At 45.8% G+C, this 24,166-nt stretch overlaps 1 protein-coding gene across 1 annotated transcript; it reads right to left on the bottom strand.

Annotated features, from left to right (window-relative positions):
• Positions 1-1,990: 1,990 nt before the first annotated feature.
• Positions 1,991-23,647, bottom strand: LOC115132186 (transcription factor HIVEP3-like). Its single transcript, XM_065020420.1, is given in 7 exon segments — positions 1,991-4,120; positions 4,819-6,365; positions 6,460-6,552; positions 8,701-8,876; positions 18,367-18,554; positions 18,886-19,874; positions 19,877-23,647. Coding segments are annotated over 7 exon segments (7,047 nt in total). The 5' UTR covers positions 23,178-23,647; the 3' UTR covers positions 1,991-3,367.
• Between the last annotated feature and the right edge of the window lie 519 nt (positions 23,648-24,166).

Here is a 24,166-nt window from a genome sequence, read left to right as displayed (position 1 = left end):
AATTGCAATCGATAAAATGCAATTGTGTTTGTTGTCTGTAGCTAATGCCTGCCAATACCATAACCCCACCGCCACCATGGGACACTCTGTTCACAACGCTCACCCACACGACACCATGCACGCGTCTGCCATTTGCCCTGTACAGTTGAAACCGGTATTAATCCGTGAATAGCACACTTCTCCAGCATGCCTGTGTCCATCGAAGGTTAACATTTGCCCACTGACGTCGGTTACGACACCGGTGTGAAATGGCTAGCTAGTTAGCGGTGTGCAAGCTAGTAGTGTTTCAATCGGTGACATCACTCGCTCTGAGACCTCGAAGTAGTTGTTTCCCTTGGATGGCTTTTGTGGAGCGATGGGTAACGATGCTTCGTGGGAGGCAGTTGTTGATGTGTGCAGAGGGTCCCTGGTTCGGGGCGAGGAGAGGGACGGAAGCTATACTGTTACACCAGCACAAGGTGCACCTGTGTCATGATCATGCTGTCTTGATATGCCACACCTGTCAGGTGGATGGATTATCTTGATAAAGGAGATATGCTCACTAACAGGGATGTAAACAAATGTGGGCAAGAAATCTGAGAGAAATAAGCTTTTTGTGCGTCTGGACATTTTCTTTCATCTTTTATTTCAGCTCATAAAACTTGGGACCAACACTTTACATTTACATTATATGGGAATGTGTAACTAACTTCTATCTCTAGCCAGCCAGATGACTGTATTGGTACAACCAGGTTCACTGCTATTCACGAAACTTCATCAAAAGATTATATTCCAATGTCCAGAAGCAAACTTAAATAGACTGTGTGCCCAATATATTACTTTACAGGTGGAACGCTAGTATGGATGTTGGAGCAGGGCCAATGCCTCACTCAACATACTCATTGACGTAATGGATATCATGGCCAAGAACGAACACTTGAATCTTCCATGTTATATCTGGTAGCTGAGATATTCCATTATTTAATTTCAACATGTTCTCATCAGAATGTTACACTACTGCGATTACCAATAATACATTACGTTGGGAAAATATAGATTGAAATGCAACCATGGCTGAAATAATTGGAAATGTATAATTATGCTTTATGTCAATTTCTGGGTGAAAATACAGTAGGGACGGATGGCCAATTTCTCAAATAGATGATGTCATTGTTTTCAGCAAACCGCAGTCCTGAGCATCGGTCTCCAGTGGCTTGATGCTAGGGACATCTAGTGGCTGACAAAGACATTGTCGTCATAGTGAGACAAAGAAACAGCCTGAACCGCTGCAGCTACTCCAGAGCATACTGTAGATGCACCATACCAAATCAACCCATATAAATAACCCCTATACACCCTATACAATACTGTAGATCTGAGAGAAGTAGATTGGTGTCAGCAATATGGCAACAATTCCACCTGGCTGGTGGTGCTATTACTATGTTATATCTATATAATCCTCTCAGATCTCCACAAGGGGGTAGGGGATCATTGTAGTTGAGCCACTATCCCAAGTCCACACCATAGCCCCTGAGAGAAATGGATAGGGCCAGGCAATATGGCGAATGTTCCACTTTGCCTGTCGTACAAGGTGGCACTATTACCATATTGGTTAGGTCTCACGTCCTATAGCTAACGAAGAGGTAAAGGCTACAGGGGTCTGTTTGGGATAGAGCGATAGAATACTCAGTGGGTGACAACATTTGGAGGGTGGCAGATATGAATTACAATTCTAAAGGGTTTGAATTGCTCCATAAACTCTGACTGAGATATGTGTGCGTCTCACCTAGCTATGTTAAGATGAATGCACTAACTGTAAGTCGTTCTGGATAAGAGCATCTGCTGAAAAGCTCAAAAGTAAAAATGTACGAGACTAGTGAGGGACCAACACTAGCAGCCACAAGAGGGCGACATAAAATACAAGATATACTGTAGCACTGTTGAATGATGCTGCATTGAATTCAACAGAACCAAATGTGTAGATCGAAAGAAAACATACACAGGGACACCATTTCATTATAAATCTGTAAAAACTCATTTTAATGGTAAAAGACACATGAAAACGACAAATATGGAAACTGCTTCCTTTATAAAAACGACCTGTTATTACTGTGTTTATGGCAATAAATATAGACTGCATCATGTACAGCAGATGATCAAAACAAGATATATTTGTATGAATATTCAATGAGTGGAGTTAGCTTTTCTACCCCGAATGCGTGTTCCTATACCAAGATTTACTCTCAACGAGATAGTAGAAAATAAGATATTATTCTAACCCTGATTCTTCAAAACAGCCAGGCAGCATATAAAAAATGAACCATCTTTAAATATGGAATCCACAGTATGGAAAACGGTGCCACTGTCTGCCCCTTGGCCGTTGTTTTAGTTTTGTTGACGAAGCGGAGGTGAGGAGCGTCGGCCCACCGTTGTATATTCTGCTGTTCTATCGCACGTGCAATGATGTTCGAGTGAAAAACAACAGTGTTCGTTGTTTGCAGTAACTTCTTTGTTGTATTATCGCACACGGACGTGGTGGTTTCACCATTAAGGATTCCAGCTTTAAAATAAACAAAAAATCACAGCCATTAAGAATAACATTCCAAGCCACAATCTTGACAGAAATTGCACTTCAAAATACTGGTCAGGGTGAGATGTCTAGTCCCTTTCTATATTTGGTTGTACAGGAGTAGGATCTTCATTTGACCACACTTTTGATGCAGAGATTAGCTTTTTGATTTACATAAATTCACTGTAACCCCACACTAACACACGGTTATATTAACAGTATTGCACTTTTCGTGTAGCCTCCTTCTGACCAGCCCACCCACTGATCAAGCAACATTATAGTCTAAAAGTTCAAATCCTGTTGCTGCAGGATCATTTTGCTGTGACAATATATGTCAAATGAAGACCTTACACCTGTACATCGTACAGTATAAAAACAGCAAGAGCAGTATAATGTATTATAGAGTTGTCGACGGGGGAATAAATTGACTAAATCAAATCTTTATCTACATTTCATTCCAGATCTCACAGAGGATAGTACCGAATTGCATAAGAGCACATCAATAATACATTAACAGCAATGCCATTAACCAAAAGAAGAGTAAAAAAAGATTACAAAACATATACTGCATATTCAACATATCTATATATTATTCATATAATTACATAATCACATTATAGTCAGAAGCCGTACGCTCCCGAGTGCTCTTCTTCTGGATTCCTTTTGTCTTCTTCAGTCTCAAAACCAGAATTGTTTCTAGCTCTGCGATCATGGCTGTCTCTGAAATGGCACCGTATGCCCTATGTAGGAAATACGTTGCCATATCAGATGTCCCCAAGACAAGGCTGTTACACTGTTCCCTAAAGGTGCTCCTTCCTATCAGAGTTTAGTCTGGAAAGAAGGCGGCGCCTTTTGGCCTTGGGTAGTCACTGGAAAAACACTTCCTTCTCTAAAGTGTGTATCTGTATCTCTTTCTCTGGGTGTGGTTCCCTTGGACAAAGTGCTCGACCGGGTGCCTGTAGTGTGTGAGCTGCCTGCTACCTCTGTCCCAGTGAACAGTAGTTTAGTCTCTTCCCTTCGACTCAAACTCCCATGATTCTCTGGTCTCATGGTGCACACGTGTACATGGGCCATACCTGCCTTGTCTGGGAGAGGTGTTGACTGTCTGCACTTGGCCCCGGCCCCTCCCTCTCCTACCCTGTTGTCCTGGTAACTGGTGTGCATGCTAGTGCTAGGCCTAGCAGCCTCTTTCAGACTGTTCTGATGGTCCTTCAATGATGAAGGCCAACTAAGTGGCACTTCGTCCAGTCCAGCTCTCCTGATCCTGGACCGGTCCATCTCTGAAGGGGTAGGGGTGTTCTGGGCTGTCATGGACTGGTCCATCGTTGCCGGAGTAGGAGTGTCCTTTGCTGCCACAGGGCTAGTCACCAAGCTGTAGAGTGGGCTGGTCCTGGGCTGTACCATGTGGATCCCCCCAATGGGGATCAGCAGGTTGGCGGTCCTGGCTAGCTGCTGGGAGTGGAGAGGCAGGTGGCTGAGGACACCCCCTTGGCCCCCTCGGGATGGTCTAGTCCTGGGGGACAGGAGAGGGGGACGCAGCTCGTCATCCTCCTGAACAGAGTAGCTCTTCATCTGGGTGGGGATGAGGGGAAGGAAGGGTGTAAAGGTTTGAACCACAACACAACCAAACCACAACGGCAACACGACTTATGAAGAAACATACCATGGTTATGTATGGTGAGCTGACTGAGAAATTGACACAAATTTAGAGGCTGATGACACAGTCCCTGTGGTTACAGTCTAAGACGTCTAATGATAGGTGTGTGTCTCGTTTTATCACCGACTGCCCAGAACAAATTGTTTGTGTCTATTTGGGATCTCTCGCATTATTTTTAGGTTTTGTGTTATTGGTTTGGTTTGAATCAAATAAAACGACCCTTTTTCCTTTTCCTAGAAAGGTGTGACTTTAAAATAACCCTGAATGTACCCGCCTGCATATCTGTATTTGTTTTGGATGTTTATTTTACTTGAATGTGGTTGTTTAGCCCTCATAGGAACTGCTTTGTGTACAGAAAAGGGTTTATTTTAATCTCTGAACCAAACCGACTAAACAAACAGAGACAGATCACATTGCAGGTGAGTGAGCAGCACTGTGGTTATCAAACCAGTCCGTCCCCACGTTATAGCCATTAAGTTCAATTATACAACAAAAATTCAAGCGAGCCAAACAGTCTTCCACAGCTACCTTGAACAAATATCAACAAGGTTGGAGACAAAGTGTGTCTGTGTTGTGTTCTAGGGTTGACAGAGAGAGACTGTGAAATACTCACCAGCCGTGCCTTGGAGCTTGTAGCTGTAGCAGGTCTGTCCCTGTGGGGATTTGAAGATGGGTCTCTGGGCAGACAGGTTCTGTGTTGAGCGGGGATGGTTACCTGAGGGGCAGAGGAGCCACCACTGGGGGACTTGGGCCTGATAGGTGAGAGGCCTCTTAGGGAGGACGGATGTCTCTCTAGGGAGGGGGAGACATGACAACCTAGCAGAGACAGAGAGGAGGGTGGGGAGGGGTGACAGGGGGCAGGGGACAGTTTATGACTAGGGGGCAGAGATGAGAGTGGTGGATGAGAGGGGTGGCAGGAGACAGCAGAAAGGTTATGCCTAGGGGAAGGGCAGCGAAGAGGAGACAGGTCCACTCTAGGGGATAGGGAGTGAGAAGGAGACAGGTGATGAGATGGAGATAGGGCTGGGGCTGGAGATGAGGACAGGCAGTGAGATGGAGATGAGGACAGGCGATGAGATGGAGATGAGGATAGGTGTTGAGATGGACATGAGGACAGCTGATGAGATGGAGATGAGGACAGGCGATGAGATGGAGATGAGGGCAGGCGATGAGATGGAGATGGAGATTGGGTTGGGGCTGGAGATGAGGGCAAGCAATGAGATGGAGATGAGGACAGGCGATGAGATAGAGATGGAGATAGGGCTGGGGCTGGAGATGAGGACAGGCGAAGAGATGGAGATGGAGATAGGGCTGGGGCTGGAGATGAGGACAGGCGATGAGATGGAGATGGAGATAGGGCTGGGGCTGGAGATGAGGACAGGTGATGAGATGGAGATGGAGATGGAGATGAGATGGGCTATGGAGCTGGCTAGGGCTGAGATGAGGACAGGCGATGAGATGGAGATGGAGATGGAGATAGGTCTGGGGCTGGAGATGAGGACAGGCGATGAGATGGAGATGGAGATAGGGCTGGGGCTGGAGATGAGGACAGGCGATGAGATGGAGATGGAGATAGGGCTGGAGATGAGGACAGGCGATGAGATGGAGATGGAGATGGAGATAGGGCTGGGGCTGGAGATGAGGACAGGCGATGAGATGGAGATGGAGATGGAGATAGGGCTGGGGCTGGAGATGAGGACAGGCGATGAGATGGAGATGGAGATAGGGCTGGAGATGAGGACAGGCGATGAGATGGAGATGGAGATAGGGTTGGTGATGGACAGTGGCGTGGGAAGCGGTGACCAGCGCAGTCTAGGTGCCTCCTCCGGGAGAACAGAGCTCTCTTCTTGCTGGGGGAACCAGCAAGGTAACAGAGGCTTGGCTCCTGGGGATTCAGCCTCTGAGGCTGGCTGGGCTGGTTTGACCCAGATGGTCTGGTCCTGTCCCGGTCTGGTGTGGTTCTGTTCTGGTTTGGGGGTTTGGGTGGCTTCAGGTGGCTTGTGGAGGAAGGGTCTTCATTGGACCAGGACTCCTCTTCACCATCATCATCTTCATCATCATACTCGTTGTCATCGTCGTCTTCTTCAGTTTCGCTGACGTCAGAGTGTTGGTGCTCGTCCTGTCCTGTTTCTGGCCAGACTAAGCAGTCTTCACTGCCTCCTGAGAGGAAGGGGGTGAGTATGAGGCAACACAACACAGCAAAGTATTATTGGATACAGTAAGAGGTAGACACAGCAACATAACATCATCCTACCTTCTTCAGCCTCTTCCAGGGAAGAGCCAGTCATTGGCCCGTCATGGCATTTCTTCCCATGGGCCTTGGACTTCATGTGTTTAGTCAGGTTCCCTGGAACAACAGAGAACCATCACATTACCATCCCGAGACATCACTAACAACACACTGGATGAACAGAGATGTCAACTCCAAGCAGGTCAGCAGTACCCTTTCCTTAAGTGAGACCTGATTCCAATAAGGCAGCAATTCCAGTACCTATCCACCTATCTATATCCACTAGAAAGTTGCAGTCCTGTGACTATCAGTAACCACAACAAAACAGCAGTCCTGTGTCCATCTGTAACCACAACAAGGCAGCAGTCCTTTGACTATCTGTAACCACAACAAGGCAGCAGTCCTGTGTCTATCTGTAACCACAACAAGGCAGCAGTCATGTGTCTATCTGTAACCACAACAAGGCAGCAGTCCTTTGACTATCTGTAACCACAACAAGGCAGCAGTCCTGTGTCTATCTGTAACCACAACAAGGCAGCAGTCCTTTAACTATCTGTAACCACAACAAGGCAGCAGTCCTGTGTCTATCTGTAACCACAACAAGGCAGCAGTCCTGTGTCTATCTGTAACCACAACAATGCAGCAGTCCTGTGTCTATCTGTAACCATAACAAGGCAGCAGTCCTGTAATTATCTGTAACCACAACAAGGCAGCAGTCCTGTAATTATCTGTAATCACAACAAGGCAGCAGTGCTGTGAATATCTGTAACCACAACAAGGCAGCAGTCCTGTGTCTATCTGTAACCACAACAAGGCAGCAGTCCTGTGTCTATATGTAACCACAACAAGGCAGCAGTCCTTTGACTATCTGTAACCACAACAAGGCAGCAGTCATGTGTCTATCTGTAACCACAACAGGGCAGCAGTGCTGTGAATATATGTAACCACAACAAGGCAGCAGGCCTGTGTCTATCTGTAACCACAACAAGGCAGCAGTCCTGTAATTATCTGTAACCCCAAGGCAGCAGTCATGTGTCTATCTGTAACCACAACAAGGCAGCAGTGCTGTGAATATCTGTAACCACAACAAGGCAGCAGGCCTGTGTCTATCTGTAACCACAACAAGGCAGCAGGCCTGTGTCTATCTGTAACCACAACAAGGCAGCAGTCCTGTGTCTATCTGTAACCACAACAAGGCAGCAGTCCTGTAATTATCTGTAACCCCAAGGCAGCAGTCATGTGTCTATCTGTAACCACAACAAGGCAGCAGTGCTGTGAATATCTGTAACCACAACAAGGCAGCAGGCCTGTGTCTATCTGTAACCACAACAAGGCAGCAGTCCTGTGTCTATCTGTAACCACAACAAGGCAGCAGTCCTTTAACTATCTGTAACCACAACAAGGCAGCAGTCCTGTGTCTATCTGTAACCACAACAAGGCATCAGTCATGTGTCTATCTGTAACCACAACAAGGCAGCAGTCCTGTGTCTATCTGTAACCACAACAATGCAGCAGTCCTGTGTCTATCTGTAACCATAACAAGGCAGCAGTCCTGTAATTATCTGTAACCACAACAAGGCAGCAGTCCTGTAATTATCTGTAATCACAACAAGGCAGCAGTGCTGGGAATATCTGTAACCACAACAAGGCAGCAGTCCTGTGTCTATCTGTAACCACAACAAGGCAGCAGTCATGTGTCTATCTGTAACCACAACAGGGCAGCAGTGCTGTGAATATATGTAACCACAACAAGGCAGCAGGCCTGTGTCTATCTGTAACCACAACAAGGCAGCAGTCCTGTAATTATCTGTAACCCCAAGGCAGCAGTCATGTGTCTATCTGTAACCACAACAAGGCAGCAGTGCTGTGAATATCTGTAACCACAACAAGGCAGCAGGCCTGTGTCTATCTGTAACCACAACAAGGCAGCAGGCCTGTGTCTATCTGTAACCACAACAAGGCAGCAGTCCTGTGTCTATCTGTAACCACAACAAGGCAGCAGTCCTGTAATTATCTGTAACCCCAAGGCAGCAGTCATGTGTCTATCTGTAACCACAACAAGGCAGCAGTGCTGTGAATATCTGTAACCACAACAAGGCAGCAGTCATGTGTCTATCTGTAACCACAACAAGGCAGCAGTGCTGTGAATATCTGTAACCACAACAAGGCAGCAGGCCTGTGTCTATCTGTAACCACAACAAGGCAGCAGTCCTGTGTCTATCTATAACCACAACAAGGCAGCAGTCCTGTCTATCCATAGCTCACCTTTGGTTTTGAAGGCAAAGTTGCAATGCTTGCAGACGTAGGGTCGTGAGTCAGTGTGCAGGCGGATGTGTTTACGCAGCATACTAGGCTTCTTACAGCGGATGCCACACTCCTCACACACATATCTGCCTCTGCCTCGACCCCGCACGTACACGTACTCCTCACTAGACCTGTAGCTAAAGGGACAAGAGAGAGAGAGAGACTGAATATATGCAGTGTAGTGTCATTTTATTATGTATAGGTAATGCTACCACCGTAAACCTTGTGACTTGATGCTAGTGCTCTTTCAATAACATCTAGGAATGGAGAGGAACCTGAGTGAACAGAGTTCCAAAAGTTGTGATCTTTTGATCTGAATCCCGGGTCCAATTTTTAGTGGTGAGTTAATTTCCACCACTGTTGAAACCACGGGCCATATGTCTGTAATAAGCATTGGTTCTTGATACTGTATATAGCACCTGCACGCTGCTATAATGTTTCTATTTATCACTGTATCATTTTGGCTGGATCGGGGGTCCACCCGTCTGTGTGTGTGTGTGTGTGTGTGTGTGTGTGTGTGTGTGTGTGTGTGTGTGTGTGTGTGTGTGTGTGTGCTTCTGGCCTGGAATGTGTTCTGGTTTGGGGTTATAAAAGCCCCTCTGTGTGAAGCTGAAGTGGGGGCACTGCAGTGGCACTCTAACACCCATCACCACCCTCTCACACCACCATCACCCAACCCCAGTCCAAACACAGAGAGCCTGCGACATCAGCCGGGGTTTGGAATAGCCAGCCAATAAAAACACATGGTTTGGAACAGCCAGCCAATAAAAGGGAGGGAAACCCTGGGCTCAGACCAGCTGCTCCAAATAAACAGAAAATAAAACACCTTTCTATTAATAGGAATGGTAATTACAATGATAGCTAACATGCTTAACGGTGTGTGTGTGTGTGTGTGTGTGTGTGTGTGTGTGTGTGTGTGTGTGTGTGTGTGTGTGTGTGTGTGTGTGTGTGTGTGTGTGTGTGTTGATAGTTACATGGAGCATGCCTTTTCTGAAAAGCTCCTTAGGCTTGGACAGCCTGGGTGGCATTGATATTTGGCAGCATGGGCAGTGTACATAGGCTTACGGTTTGTGGCCTTCAGATTGCAGGCCTGCCTAAGAGTAGAGCAAAACCACTGTCTAGGTACTGCTCTGTTTCAGATGTTATGGGCAGCGTAGCTGTGTGGCGGTGAATGAGCTTTTTGTTTCCTTATTAAGTGTCCTTGTATCAACAACCTTTGAAATGTTTGAATCCTTTATGATTTAATGTGGATTCAAATAAAGTATTTCAAATGTGTGTGTTTGTGTGTTGATGCATGAGTGTGTACGTGCCCACTGACAAAAAAATCCCACGTCGAACTGATATACAGCATGTAAGCACATTGAGGGCCACCAACCCACTCGCAATTCATAGTTTACTCTGACACCCATTCATAGATCCTGCCCCTAGCTTTATCTTCAGCGAGACAGCCTACACTAAATCCACCCACACTCAGCCCTCACTCCCCCGTAATGTAGCCATACGGAAAGTTCATTGTTTGACTTCCTCTGTCTTTCACTGCTTTGTTTTATCATCCCTCACACACACCGGCCCCAACAGATGGAGTTGGTGGGCTCAGAGCACGACACAGAGCAGCCGGGAAGAGAGATGAGTCATTCCCAGCTAGCACATTGGGTTTCTTGGAAGTTGTGGGAACGTATGTTTTTGGTTTCACATTGGTTGTGGGAACGAAGCCATATGTCTCCTGACCGGTAAAACTGAACGATTTTAAAACGTTCTGAGAACAGAAGTAGAAATTTCACCTCTTCTGAGAACATTTTACTCTGGTTCCTTGAAGTTTTTCATTAACACTCTGATAATGGAAATTATAGGTTATTTGGAGGTTTTTGAATAACATCCTTTCACTGAATGTTACAATAAGATTTAATAACACACACTGCTAGTTAACTTTATTGAACTCCAAGCACAGATAGGACACACGGAAATTAATTTCTTTAGGCATTAATCACACATACATGTTTTATTGTGACACAGCATCAGTGAGATTGGAACCCATAATCATATTTTTTCCAACCATGAAAAGAGTCTACTGCGCCACCAGGACGGAGATAGCATGCCATGTTTTTTCCAACCATGGAAAGAGTCTACTGCGCCACCAGGACGGAGCTAGCATGCCATGTTTTTTCCAACCATGGAAAGAGTCTACTGCGCCACCAGGACGGAGATAGCATGCCATGTTTTTTCCAACCATGGAAAGAGTCTACTGCGCCACCAGGACGGAGCTAGCATGCCATGTTTTTTCCAACCATGGAAAGAGTCTACTGCGCCACCAGGATGGAGCTAGCATGCCATGTTTTTTGCAACCATGGAAAGAGTCTACTGCGCCACCAGGACGGAGCTAGCATGCCATGTTTTTTCCAACCATGGAAAGAGTCTACTGCGCCACCAGGACGGAGCTAGCATGCCATGTTTTTTCCAACCATGGACAGAGGCTACTGCGCCACCAGGACGGAGCTAGCATGCCATGTTTTTTCCAACCATGGAAAGAGTCTACTGCGCCACCAGGATGGAGCTAGCATGCCATGTTTTTTCCAACCATGGAAAGAGTCTACTGCGCCACCAGGATGGAGCTAGCATGCCATGTTTTTTTACGGAAACATATCTGTTCATATTAGTCTATTCAAATGGACCCCATTACAAAGGAAACAAGCACTCATTAAGATCAGGTTTAGCAAATTAGTGGGCATGGCCAACACACCTGAACACACTTAACAAAATAGAGGATAGAGATCGTTTTGATGATGCTGATGCTGAGAATGGAATGTATGAATTTCTAAATAACATGTTAAGAACATTCTCTGAACGTTACTTAAGTTTTCTAGTGATTTCTAAGGAACGTTTTCTTAACATTCTGCGCAGGGACGTCAAGCACCCATTATTTCAAAGGGGGCACGAAGTACATTAGGATGAAATGGGGGTGGTGTTCATTATGCCTACTAATCATTATGCCTAATTCTATGTCGCAAATGTCTATTTTTCTGCATAGGTTATCTAAGCATACCTCTTGACCTTTTCAATTGTCATTTTAATGAATGAAGCACATTTATTAATTTAAGAACTTTTATGCCTTATGAGTTCAGTACAACTGCCACACTGATATATAGTAGCATATCAATTGTATAAAATTGTGGAGTAACTACAATGGTGTTGATCCATCCTCAGTTTCTTCTATCACAGACATTAAACTAACTGTTTTAAAGTCACCATTGGCATCCTTAAAGAAACCATTGGTTTCCTTCCTCTCCGGAAACTGAGTTAGGAAGGACGCCTGTATCTTTGATGTGACTGGGTGTATTATTACACCATCCAAAGTGTAATTAATAACTTCACCATGCTCAGAGGGATATTTAATGACTGTTTTCTTTAACACATCTACCAATAGGTGCCCTGCTTTGCGATGCATTGGAAAACCTCCCTGGTCTTTGTGGTTGAATCTGTGTTTGAAATGCAATGTTCGACAGAGGGACCTTACAGTTAATTGTATGTGTGGTGTACAGAGATGAGGTAGTCATTAAAAAAGCATGTTAAACATTATTATTGCATACAGAGCCCATGCAACTTATTATGTGAGCACATTTTTACTTCTGAACTTATTTAGGCTTGCCATAACAAAAGGGTTGAATACTGATTGACTCAAGACATTTCAGCTTTTCATTTACAGTTCATTTGTAAACATTTTGAAAAACAATTAAATTTTGACATTATGGGGTTTCGGATCAATTTAACACAACAAACAAAATGTGGGAAAAGTCAAGGGGTGTGAATACTTTCTGAAAGCACTGTTTTTATGCATAATCAATTAATATGGGACAGTAGGTGGAAATAGAATAAAGACACTCTTCCCCTCTGTTCCTCTCAGCTCTCGAGACAACTCACTCGGTGTAGGAGGTAGAACGTCAAAATTAACACGACGCCGATGGCAAAGCAACGCTTATAGTGGAGCTGAGGTGTAAAATAGTTAGACAAGCTACTCTAACTTGATTGATTGCCTGTAATGGCTTGGTAGCTATTTATGAGGTTGGGAGATTGGGAACCTATCTAGCTAGCTAGCTAAAGCCAACTTCATAAAATTGCTAGGTGGCTTTATTACGGAGAAAAAATACCACTGATATAATTATTTGATAAAACGTGGGCTTAAAATGAAGTTTAGTCATTAAAAACCCCTGTAGGTCTAAGCACTTAGATCACAATAGCTAACATATGGAATTGTTTTAGGATGGTCATAAACTGTATCATTTAGCAATTTGATTTTGAATTTTAGAACCGCTGTAGGTATATTAGTTAGCTCAAATGGTTTGTTCTGGACAATCGGTTTTGTGGTTAAACCTCTTAGAAATTAGGACATCTGCGTTAAATAATTCAGCTGACTGCAGTAAAGCTTGTGGATGCCGTAGAGAAAAACAAATGACCGTGTCATGTTCGTGTCGTCTCATCTTTCATCGTATTAGTTTGTAGCTCAAACGATTTGAGGTTCTACAGGCGATTGTGACAGTGTAGAAAAACACAGCTTTTACAAGCCCCCTATTATGGAATAGGCACAAACTTTATATCGACGGAAAGTGGGGATAAAGCTGTAGCCTCTGCAATACAGTTTATAATCAAAATGACATCACTGTGTGAGGCACAGGTGCATCAATAGACTCTAGGGGTTTTTAATTCATCTGAAACAAAAACTAAAAAGGACAGTGATGGCGGGTCACGTGCCCTTGTGCCGCCTATGAGAATCTGGTTCTGAGACGGAATGTATGTTTTTAAATAACATTCTTAGAACGTTCTATGAACGTTACTAAAGCCTTAACGTTCTCGGAACAATTTGAGAACAAGACTTTAAGTATAACCACGAGGAAACCTGTAAGAGACGTTACGCTGAAGTACTGAAATTCCCACAGAAGAATGTTAGTTAACTTCTCTGAACTAAACTCAGCAAAAAAAGACATCCCTTTCTTTCAAAGATAATTAGTAAAAATCCAAATAACTTTACAGATCTTCATTGTTAAGGGTTTAAACACTGTTTCTCATGCTTGTTCGATGAACCACAAACAATCAATGAACATGCACCTGTGGAACGGTCGTTAAGGCACTAACAGCTTACAGACGGTAGGCAATTAAGGTCACAGTTATGAAAATTTAGGACACTAAAAAGGCCTTTCTACTGACTCTGAAAAACACCAAAAGAAAGATGACCAGGGTCCCTGCTCATCTGCGTGAACATACCTTAGGCATGCTGCAAGGATGCATGAGAACTGCAGATGTGGCCAGGGCAATAAATTGCAATGTTCGTACAGTGAGATGCCTAAGACAACGCTACAGGGAGACAAGATGGACAGCTGATCGTCCTCGCAGTGGCAGACCACGTGTACAGGATTGGTACATCCAAATATTACTCCTGCGGGACAGGTACAGGATGCAACACAAACTGCCCGAGTTACACCAGAAATGCACAATCCCTCCATCAGTGCTCAGACTGTCCGCAATAGGCTGATTGAGGCTGGACTGAGGGCTTCTAGGCCTGTTTTAAGGCAGGTCCTCACCAGACATCACCGGCAACAACGTTGCCTACAAATCCACCGTTGCTGGATCATACAGGACTGGTAACAAGTGCTCTTCACTGACGAGTGGCGGTTTTGTCTCACCAGGGGTGATGGTCGGATTCACGTTTATCGTCGAAGGAATGAGCATTAAACCGAGGCCTGTACTCTGGAGCGGGATCGATTTAGAGGTGGAGGGTCCGTCATGGTCTGGCACGTGTGTCACAGCATCATAGGACTGAGCTTGTTGTCATTGTAGACAATCGCAACGCTGTGCGTTACAGGGAAGACATCCTCCTTTCTTATGTGTTACCCTTCCTGCAGGCTCATCCTGACATGACCCTCCAGCATTACAATGCCACCACCATACTGCTCGTTCTGTGCATGATTTCCAGCAAGACAGGAATGTCAGTGTTCTGCCATGGCCAGCGAAGAGCCTAGATCACCAGCGAAGAGCCACTGGTCACGATGGCAACACCCATCCGTAGCACACGCTCCAGCAGGTGTATCTCACTGATCATCCCTAAAGCCAACACCTCATTTGGCCGCCTTTCGTTCCAGTACTCTGCTGCCTGTGACTGGAACGAACTGCAAAAATCGCTGAAGTTGGAGACTTTTATCTCCCTCACCAACTTCAAACATCAGCTATCCGAGCAGCTAACCGATCGCTGCAGCTGTACATAGTCTATTGGTAAATAGCCCACCCATTTTCACCTACCTCATCCCCATACTGTTTTTATACTGTTTTTATTTTATTTATTTATTTACTTTTCTGCTCTTTTGCACACCAATATCTCTACCTGTACATGACCATCTGATCATTTATCACCCCAGTGTTAATCTGCAAAATTGTATTATTCGCCTACCTCCTCATGCCTTTTGCACACATTGTATATAGACTGCCCATTTTTTTTCTACTGTGTTATTGACTTGTTAATTGTTTACTCCATGTGTAACTCTGTGTTGTCTGTTCACACTGCTATGCTTTATCTTGGCCAGGTCGCAGTTGCAAATGAGAACTTGTTCTCAACTAGCCTACCTGGTTAAATAAAGGTGAAAAAAAAAAAAAAATGAAAAAAAAAAAAGATCTCAATCCCGTTGAGCACGTCTAGGAGCTGTTGGATCGGAGGGTGAGGGCTAGGGCCATTCCCCCCAGAAATGTCCGGGAACTTGCAGGTGCCTTGGTGGAAGAGTTGGGTAACATCTCACAGCAAGAACTGGCAAATCTGGTGCAGTCCGTGAGGAGGAGATACACTGTAGTACTTAATGCAGCTGCAACCACACCAGATACTGACTGTTACTTTTGATTTTGACCCCCCCCCCCCCCCCCCCCCCTTGTTCAGGGACACATTATTCCATTTCTGTTAGTCACATGTCTGTGGAACTTGTTCAGTTTATGTCTCAGTTGTTGAATCTTGTTATCTTCATACAAATATTTACACGTTAAGTTTGCTGAAAATAAACACAGTTGACAGTGAGATGACGTTTCTAGTAGGAGGAGAATGTAGGAGAATGTTCCTAGAACATTTCCAAAATTGAAATGAAATGTAAACATGTTTGAAAGTTTAGGAAATGTTCTGTTAAATTAACGAAATACCAAGAAAATGTAGATTTTTGGGGGCTCAAATTCCTTAAATGTGCTGAGAATGTTCCAAAGCCAAGCAACTGTCCTGCTCCATTCCCAGAAAGTTGTGGGATAATCATGGCCATAGGACAACCACGCTCTGACCAAACTCTAAGAAACATATGGTACTCGGAATGTTATGTGCTAGCTGGGTTGTGACTGATGAGAAGAAGGAGTCATGAAAAAAACAACAGGTTCCCAAGGGTACTCGGAAAGATGCAGAGGAACGCACAGATGGCACCTCAGTGGCACAATCACAGAAAAGATAGAGTACAGTTATGTCTGATTTATAACCCCAGTGTGATTCAATCTAGCTGTGTGGATATGAATATAGACCAATCACGGTGGTCTCAATCTCTCGCAGCTCTTTCTCTTATCTGACACATCCTACATAAGTCCCATTATTAGTATCAAACAACACTTTCTTCATCTAGGTATATACCTTCCTCTCTCTCCTCTGAAAATAGCATCCCTCTTATGTTCTCTACAAATACAGTTGAATTCGGAAGTGTACATACACCTTAGCCTAATACATTTAAACTCAGTTTTTCACTATTCCTGACATTTAATCCTAGTAAAAATTCCCTGTCTTAGGTCAGTTAGGATCACCACTTCATTTTAAGAATGTGAAATGTCAGAATAATAGTAGAGACAATGATTTATTTCAGCTTTTAATTCTTTCATCACATTCCCAGTGGGTCAGAAGTGTACATACACTCAATTAGTATTTGGTAGCATTGCCTTTAAATTGTCTTGGGTCAAACATTTCGGGTAGCCTTCCACAAGCTTCCACAATAATTTGGATGAATATTGGCCCATTCCTCCTGACAGAGCTGGTGTAACTGAGTCAGGTTTGTAAGCCTCCTTGCTCGCACACGCTTTTTCAGTTCTGCCCACAAATGTTCTATAGGATTGAGGTCAAGGCTTTGTGATGGCCACTCCAATACCTTGACTTTGTTGTCCTTAAGCCATTTTGCCACAACTTTGGAAGCATGCTTCGGGTCACTGTCCATTTGGAAGACCCATTTGAGACCAAGCTTTAACGTGGTGTCTTTAACTGATGTCTTCAGATGTTGCTTCAGTATGTACACTTAATAATTTTCCTCCCTCGTGATTTTTGTTTCATCAGACCAGAGGACGTTTCTCCAAAAAGTACGATCTTTGTCCCCATGTGCAGTTGCAAACCATAGTCTGGCTTTTTTATGGCGGTTTTGGAGCAGTGGCTTCTTCCTTGCTGAGTGGCCTTTCAGTTTATGTTGATATAGGACTCGTTTTACTGTGGATATAGATACTTTGTAACTGTTTCCTCCAGCATCTTCTCATGGTCCTTTGCTGTTGTTCCTGGGATTGATTTGCACTTTTCGCACCAAAGTACGTTCATTTCTAGGAGACAGACCACATCTCCTTCTTGAGTGGTATGACGGCTGCATGGTCCCATTGTGTTTATACTTGCGTACTATTGTTTGTACAGATGAATGTGGTACCTTCAGGTGTTTGGAAATTGCTCCCAAGGATGAACCAGACAATTTTTGGGCTGATTTCTTTGATTGTCCCATGCAAAGAGGCACTGCATTTGAAGGTAGGCCTTGAAATACATCCACAATTGACTCAAATTATGTCAATTAGCCTATCAGAAGCTTCTAAAGCAATGACATAATTTTCTGGAATTTTCCAAGCTGGCACAGTCAACTTAGTGTATGTAAACTTCTGACCCACTGGAATTGTGATACATTGAATTATAAGTGAAATTATCTGTCTGTAAACAATTGTTGTAAAATGTAATTGTGTCATGCACAAAGTAGATGTCCTAACCGACAAGTAAAAACTATATTTTGTTGACAAGAAATTTGTGGAGTGGTTGAAAAACAAGTTTTAATGACTCCAACCTAAGTGTACGTAAATTTCTGACTTCAACTGTAGATAAATTATTTTTTGTGCATCTTCGTTCATGTGTAAGTTCTCATTCATTCAATCAATCCCCATCTAAAATGGGAATGAAATCAGCCACTCCTCCCCTCTACAGCTGAATGACCAGAACCATTGACTGTGTTGGGTGTAACTGAGCCTCTACAGGGTACAGTAGAGGAAGCTGGGTAGTTGTTGGTCATTTCCTGGCTAGGGCCACTCAACAGACGGGCTCTGTTGGTGTAGTCAGACAGCCAACCCTTAGCCCCTCATGTCCTGCAGAGGGGAACGACAACACTTCCCAGCACGACACAATCGACACGGAGACCAAATACCCTCACTGTCTGTGACTAGTAGCTTACAGTACACATGTACCATGGTTTGCACTGTACAGAGACACACTTGTAATGCTGAGTATAGTTTCTAATGTCTTTATGAATATAAAGCCAATGAAGCTTTGCATCTTTAAATTATGTAATATTGTGGAGTGCTATTTCAACTCTAAAATGTAATCAGTCATAGACTACTCACCCTCCCTCACAGATCCAGATTCGAGGTGGAGGTTCTCTACATTTGCTGGTTGACTGGGCCTCCTCTTCTTTTTCCTTCTCTTCCTTCTCTTCCTCCTCTCGTTCTTTCTTTGGCTCCTTGTCCTCTGCGGACTGCTCTTGCTCTGTTGTCTCAACACGGTGGCTGTCGCCGGGCAGAGTGGCATGTACCTACACTCGAGAGAGACATGTAGGGCAAATTCACCAACCCTGCTCCAGCAACATCAGGCCAAGGAGACAGGGATGGGAAGAATTCATCATAACTTATATGTTTCAGTACTTATCTAAATTATACTGTAGCATTACAATTTACAATATTGACCTACACGCTTCAAATGAGAAGTAGGGCCAAAATGTAAGACTGTATTGGGTTAAAAACAAAATATAGTATGAAAGACTACAACACATAGTACAGTATGGGACAAGGTAAAATAACTACATACCGTACTTCCTATTTCACATTGGCCATTCTATGAGGAGGCCTCCAGTAAAGTCTACTTACCTCAGAAGGGCATGGCGTCTTCATGTCGGCAGGCTCTGGTGTGGTCTCTGCCGGGGTGGATGACATGGGAGACATGGTATAGATGGTGTAGCTGACCCTCTGCTTGCAGTCCAACAGGGACAGGGCTGTCTTAGTGGAGAGGCCTGGAGGGTTGGAGTCATACTCGCTGGTAGACCAGGAGGAGTACACTGAGGGCTGGTCAGTCGAGGTGGAGGGGTTTGGCTTGACGTAGTTCAGATAACACCAGCTGTGAGAGGTGGTGGACTGGAGGGTTGGATATGAAGGTCCTTCTGGACTTATGGGAGTACACACCCTCGGTAAACATGTTGGAATCTCAACCTTTTCTTCTTTTGTTGATGTTTCTGCGATTACGTTTCCTACACAACTCTCCTCTTCTTCCTCCTTCACTCGTTTCTGCTGCTGTTTAGACTCAGGGCTAAAATCGACACTGTTTGAAGGGGATAACATGCGCTTGTAGCTTCCTGAGCCTGAAGATCTACAGCCCTCCTCAGACCACAACTGGCTGCCTGGGGGCAGAGGCAAAGCCAAGTGGTTGCCTGGAGGCAGAGTCAACTGGCTGACTGGTAGCAGATTCTCAGACAACCTCTTAATGCTTACAGGCAGAGTCTTGACCAGGTGGCTGTTATGTTCAGACGTTAGGGTATTTCTATGGCCACTGTTTAATGCAGAACAAACAGGTTCCTGGGACCTAGATGTTGTGGTTTGGGACAGAGTGGTGTATATGGCACTGGCTAGGGTGTTGGTGTCTGCCTGTAGCCGGACTACTGCTACTGCTGGTGATATAGAGGGCCGGAGTAACTCTGGGCTGAGTGTGATGTTAGGGTGAGGGTGGAGGATCTGCGGAGGATGTGTTACAAACTCTGAAGGTCCATCATGACGGTGAGTTGGGACTGGAATCTCCAGCTTCAGGCCTGTGGATATTGGAAGGTAGTGGGCCCTAGCAATCCCTAATGGGCACTGGGTGTGGAGGGGTGGGGAGGGTAGACAGGGCGGGGTTGGGCAGGGTGGATGTAGGTGTGGACAGGACGGAGGGAGATAATTACAGGCTTCCCTGAACAGAGAGGTGATGGGGCTACCCTCTGGAGGGGATCAGGAGATTCTACAGACTTCTGAGAGGGTAGAACTTCAAAGCAATGTCCAGTCAACTGAATACTTTGATCCAGTTTCCATTGTGAGGGAGGCTCTCCGCAAAGAGTTTGCACAGGGTTACAGGATGTAACGCCTGACAGAGGGGAACCAGCGGCCGAACTAAGGTGTTGCGGACCTGGGCTTTGTCTAGATAAGGTGCTGGGACAGACAGGGTCAGGACTGGGGCTGCAGTGAGAAGGGTTGTTCACCTTTAGTGCTGTGTGTTTGGCAATAATGCAGGAACTGGGGTTCTGCTTCAGTTCTGCAGGTTTGGCAGGCTGCTCCTCCTCCTCTGGGTCCCTGACCGGAGTGTGTCTCATGAGGAGACATTTGCGTCTGTCTCTCCAGCCAGCCGAAGAGCGCTCAGGGGACAAACTGCTGTAGTCAAAGGACTTGCTCCGCATCTCCGACATCGCCATCAGGACAGACTGCTGCTGTGGGTCGTGAGGTGCTTGTTCTGAGGCCGACCGCCGCATCTCCCTTTTGTGATGATGCAGCCCTGGGACGGTCAACATGTTAGGCGCCCTGGACCTCCTCAATGGTATCCCAGCCAGGGTCTCCATGTCTCCGGGTCTGGTGGACTCCTCAAAGGATGCAGAGCGGCTAGATGCGTGGGATGCGCAACTGTCCTGGCTGGGGCTGTGAGGCAGGGAGATGGAGTCAAAGCTGGACATGGACTCCCCTGAAGACTGGGCGGCCTCGGCAAGGCGAATTCGTTTCTTCTTCGGGGGCAGCTTCTCGATGGGGACCCCAGACAGGGTGAGGCTCCTCTGTGGCCACTGGAACTCCTCTGTCCTCTTGGTCTGTTTAGGCATTATGGAGGCCATTTCTGACTGTGTCTGAACAGACTCAATAACATTAGTGTTGGAATCCTCAGTGATGAATATCTCAGGGACCTGAACATTGCGTTGGCGCACCAGTTTGCGAGGTGTTGGTTTGGACGAGTGTTCCTGCAGTTGTTTTTGAGAAGCATCCTCATGAGATGGGAATTGAATATGTGCCTCCTCTTTACCTTGACTCTCTGTAAACAAAGTGTCCTGTTTCTCAAATGAACTAGTATGTTGAATCACTGAGAAACCTTTCGATGTCCCTCCCCAATCCTGCTCTAATCGTGACCATGAGTTTCTATTGCATGCTACGCTTCTTTCATCTCTGCCTTGCACCAACGTGGACAAGGTGGGTATGGAGACAGGAGAGGATGGATCATCAGATTCAAAACTCTCCTCTTTCCTTCTCTTGCGCATTGCCAAAACCCCTGGTCTGTTGATCGGATAGTGCATCAACTGTGAACGGTCCAGCTGGCATATTGTTGTACCAAGACTCTCTTGGGGAAGTCGTGCTATACACAGACTTCTCTTGTGTGCCTTATAACCTTCCCAGTTCTTACATCCAACGCCACAGGTCTCACACTCGTACGGCTCTGGTTGACATTGTTTATGGTCAGGAGGCACGATGGACATATTGTGATTGTAGAGCGTGTTGGAGCTACTGTGTAAACTATGTTCCTCTTTATTGAATTCAGCACCTAGTTCGATAGCAGGCTGGCGTCGTAGCATCCCAATGTGGCGAGACCGTGTTTCAGACCGTTCATCAAAAGATTGGCTAAGGCGGAAGTTTCGTGGACAGGCGCCAGAGGAGGCATCAGTAGAACTAGCAGCAGAGGGCATTGAGAGGCTTCTCAGAAGAGGAGCCATGGAAGTGGATGTCTGGCCTGCCGTTGAATCCACGTGTAGTGACTGGTGATGATGAAACTTCTCACACGGAACACCCATAGTGATGGAACCACTGCTCTTAAAGCCTGGGTCTCCAGGGTTGTTGGTGCTGTGGTGGACTACAGGCGACTCTTTCAGAGATAAAGAAACCTTAGACTCTGTGCTACTTCTCCTAGACAGAGAGAACCTCCTGGGCTTGACGCTGTCGATCTTACTTGTGTCCACAACAGCCTCATTGATGGTGATGAGGTTGGTGATGTGGTCAATGACCTGCTTCTTGGGCACTGTGAATGGGATGGTCTTCTCTTGCTGTCCCTGGCTTCCAGAAGGCTGCTGGTCCTGATGCCGGGACATCCTCTGGAGGTGGCCCAGACGGCCATATTTCCCCAGGATGATCTCTGCATAGCTTTTGGCACTTTTGGTTACGTTGGGTGGGCTGTCCTGTGACTGCTCAGTGCTCTCAGAACGAGAGAAATAGCCAGACTCTGTGCTGCCTCTACTCCCCATACCCATCGAGGAACTGATCGAGTCAGACGAGCCTAGAGGGCCACGTTTCCCTCGGCTTAAACGCATGGCCAGCCTCTTCTTGACGGCGTAGGAGTTGTCCATCCCGCTGGACTGCTCTGTAGACCTCTCAGTGTCTTCATGGGTCTTCTCATTGGCTACAGTGCCTTGTCTCTCCATGTTGGAAGAAGCAGCAGACAACGGCTGTCTAGTTTCGTCTTCTGACTCTGGAACCGGTTCTTCTAAAGCACTGGGCTCTCCAGAGGCGAGGCCGGCCTTCACCCTGTGGGTATGGGACTTCCGGTGCTTGTAGAGGTTGCTCTTGGTCTTGAAAGAAAATCCGCAGGGAGCACAAGGGTAGGGCCTCTCTCCGGTGTGGGAGCGGATGTGTTTCTGCAGGACGCTGGGCTTGGCACAGGCACGGCCACAGTAAGAGCACACATATTTCCCAGGTTTTCCAGGCTTACGCTCCCGTTTCTGCTTTAGGGTGCCCTCCTGGTTCTCCTCTGTGTCAGGAGCCTCTGTAGACTGGGTGGAGGTGGATGATGAGGAGGGAGTCGCCCTGGTCCCGCCAGACGAGGTCCGAGCCACTCTGGTTGGTGTTGCCTCTGCCTTTGCATGCTTACCATCCTCTGCCGGAGGGGTGTCAGAATCAACGCTTTGCCTCTGATGTCTGAGACGCTTGCGCTCCCGCTTATTAGGCAGTTTGTGGTGTTGTCCATGGTGTTGCTGTTGTTGTTGTTGTTGTTGAGGGCCTCCTTGTTTGGAGCGAGTCTGTTGTGTCTGCGGTTCATGGCTTTGGGAGGAGGGAGATTTGGGAGGCTGAGGGTCTGGGAGAGGCAGAGCAGACTCTCCTGGCTGAGGCTGGTCGTGAACTCCGGACTGCTCCCCAGTCGGCAAGCAGCTATGGCTGTGCAACGCCTCCATAAAACGGAACAACAACCTCAGGTAGACACCTGGGACCCCTCCGCCTGAGCCTGAGACAGGCCACACAGGTCAAGCCTATTCATTTAACAGACTCTGGGATTGATGTATGATGAGTATTTTGTTCCTTAGTTATATCTGTCTTATACTGGCTTTCAGGCTGTCTGTACTCATACTTAGTACTTACTCAGGTCAAGCCATTCATTTAACGGATTGCTGGGCAACAACTGTGATTTGTCATGCGGTGATGGGGAACTTTTCCATCCTGAGCCAACGAAGCCACCCATCCTGGAGCTCTGTTGGCTCCCAGAGTCAACAACTCTGTCCTCTGAGCTTCCGAGGCAGTCCTGTCAGATAGTCCTGTTTTCAGGTATTCAGATACTGGGTTTAACCCGTTCTTGTGTCAGGCCTTCAGGTTTTCAGATCCAGTTTTCAGGACTTTTGGTTGGATGTCTGTGTCCTCTGGTTCACTCCAGAAGATCTAAAAGAAGAAAAAGAAAAGATCAGATTACTGACAGACCCACCTGAGGGGTAGTCTCTATCTTTCCTTCCTTCTGTCTTTCACACACACATAGTGCGAACACATGGATGCACACACACACACACACACACACACACACACACACACACACACACACACACACACACACACACACAAAATGAAATGACACCATGGAGACAGATGGCAGTCTCTCTCTGCCCACTATGATCTAAAAACATCACTGTTGAAGGGAGGGAACCAAACAGCTAAAAAGCAAGGTTGTCATCACTGTTATTTCTTCAAGATGGATGAACAAGTTGGAAACAAAACTTGGGAGTTTGGTCATATTTCTCATAGCAACCAGTTTCAGTTGCACTTTGTTAACAACAAAAAACATTGGCATGATATAAAAATTCAAAAACATACACCTAAAATGTAGGTGTTTAGTTACCAACAGTGATTTGGAATCTGGTTACATCAACTAACATCTTATTTACCTGACTATTATGAA

The sequence above is a fragment of the Oncorhynchus nerka genome, linkage group LG7, assembly GCF_034236695.1.
Source record: "Oncorhynchus nerka isolate Pitt River linkage group LG7, Oner_Uvic_2.0, whole genome shotgun sequence".
NCBI classification, from domain to species: Eukaryota; Metazoa; Chordata; class Actinopteri; order Salmoniformes; family Salmonidae; genus Oncorhynchus; species Oncorhynchus nerka.
The sequence above is the reverse complement of the archived record's forward strand: the minus strand, read 5'-3'. Positions and strand labels throughout refer to the sequence as shown.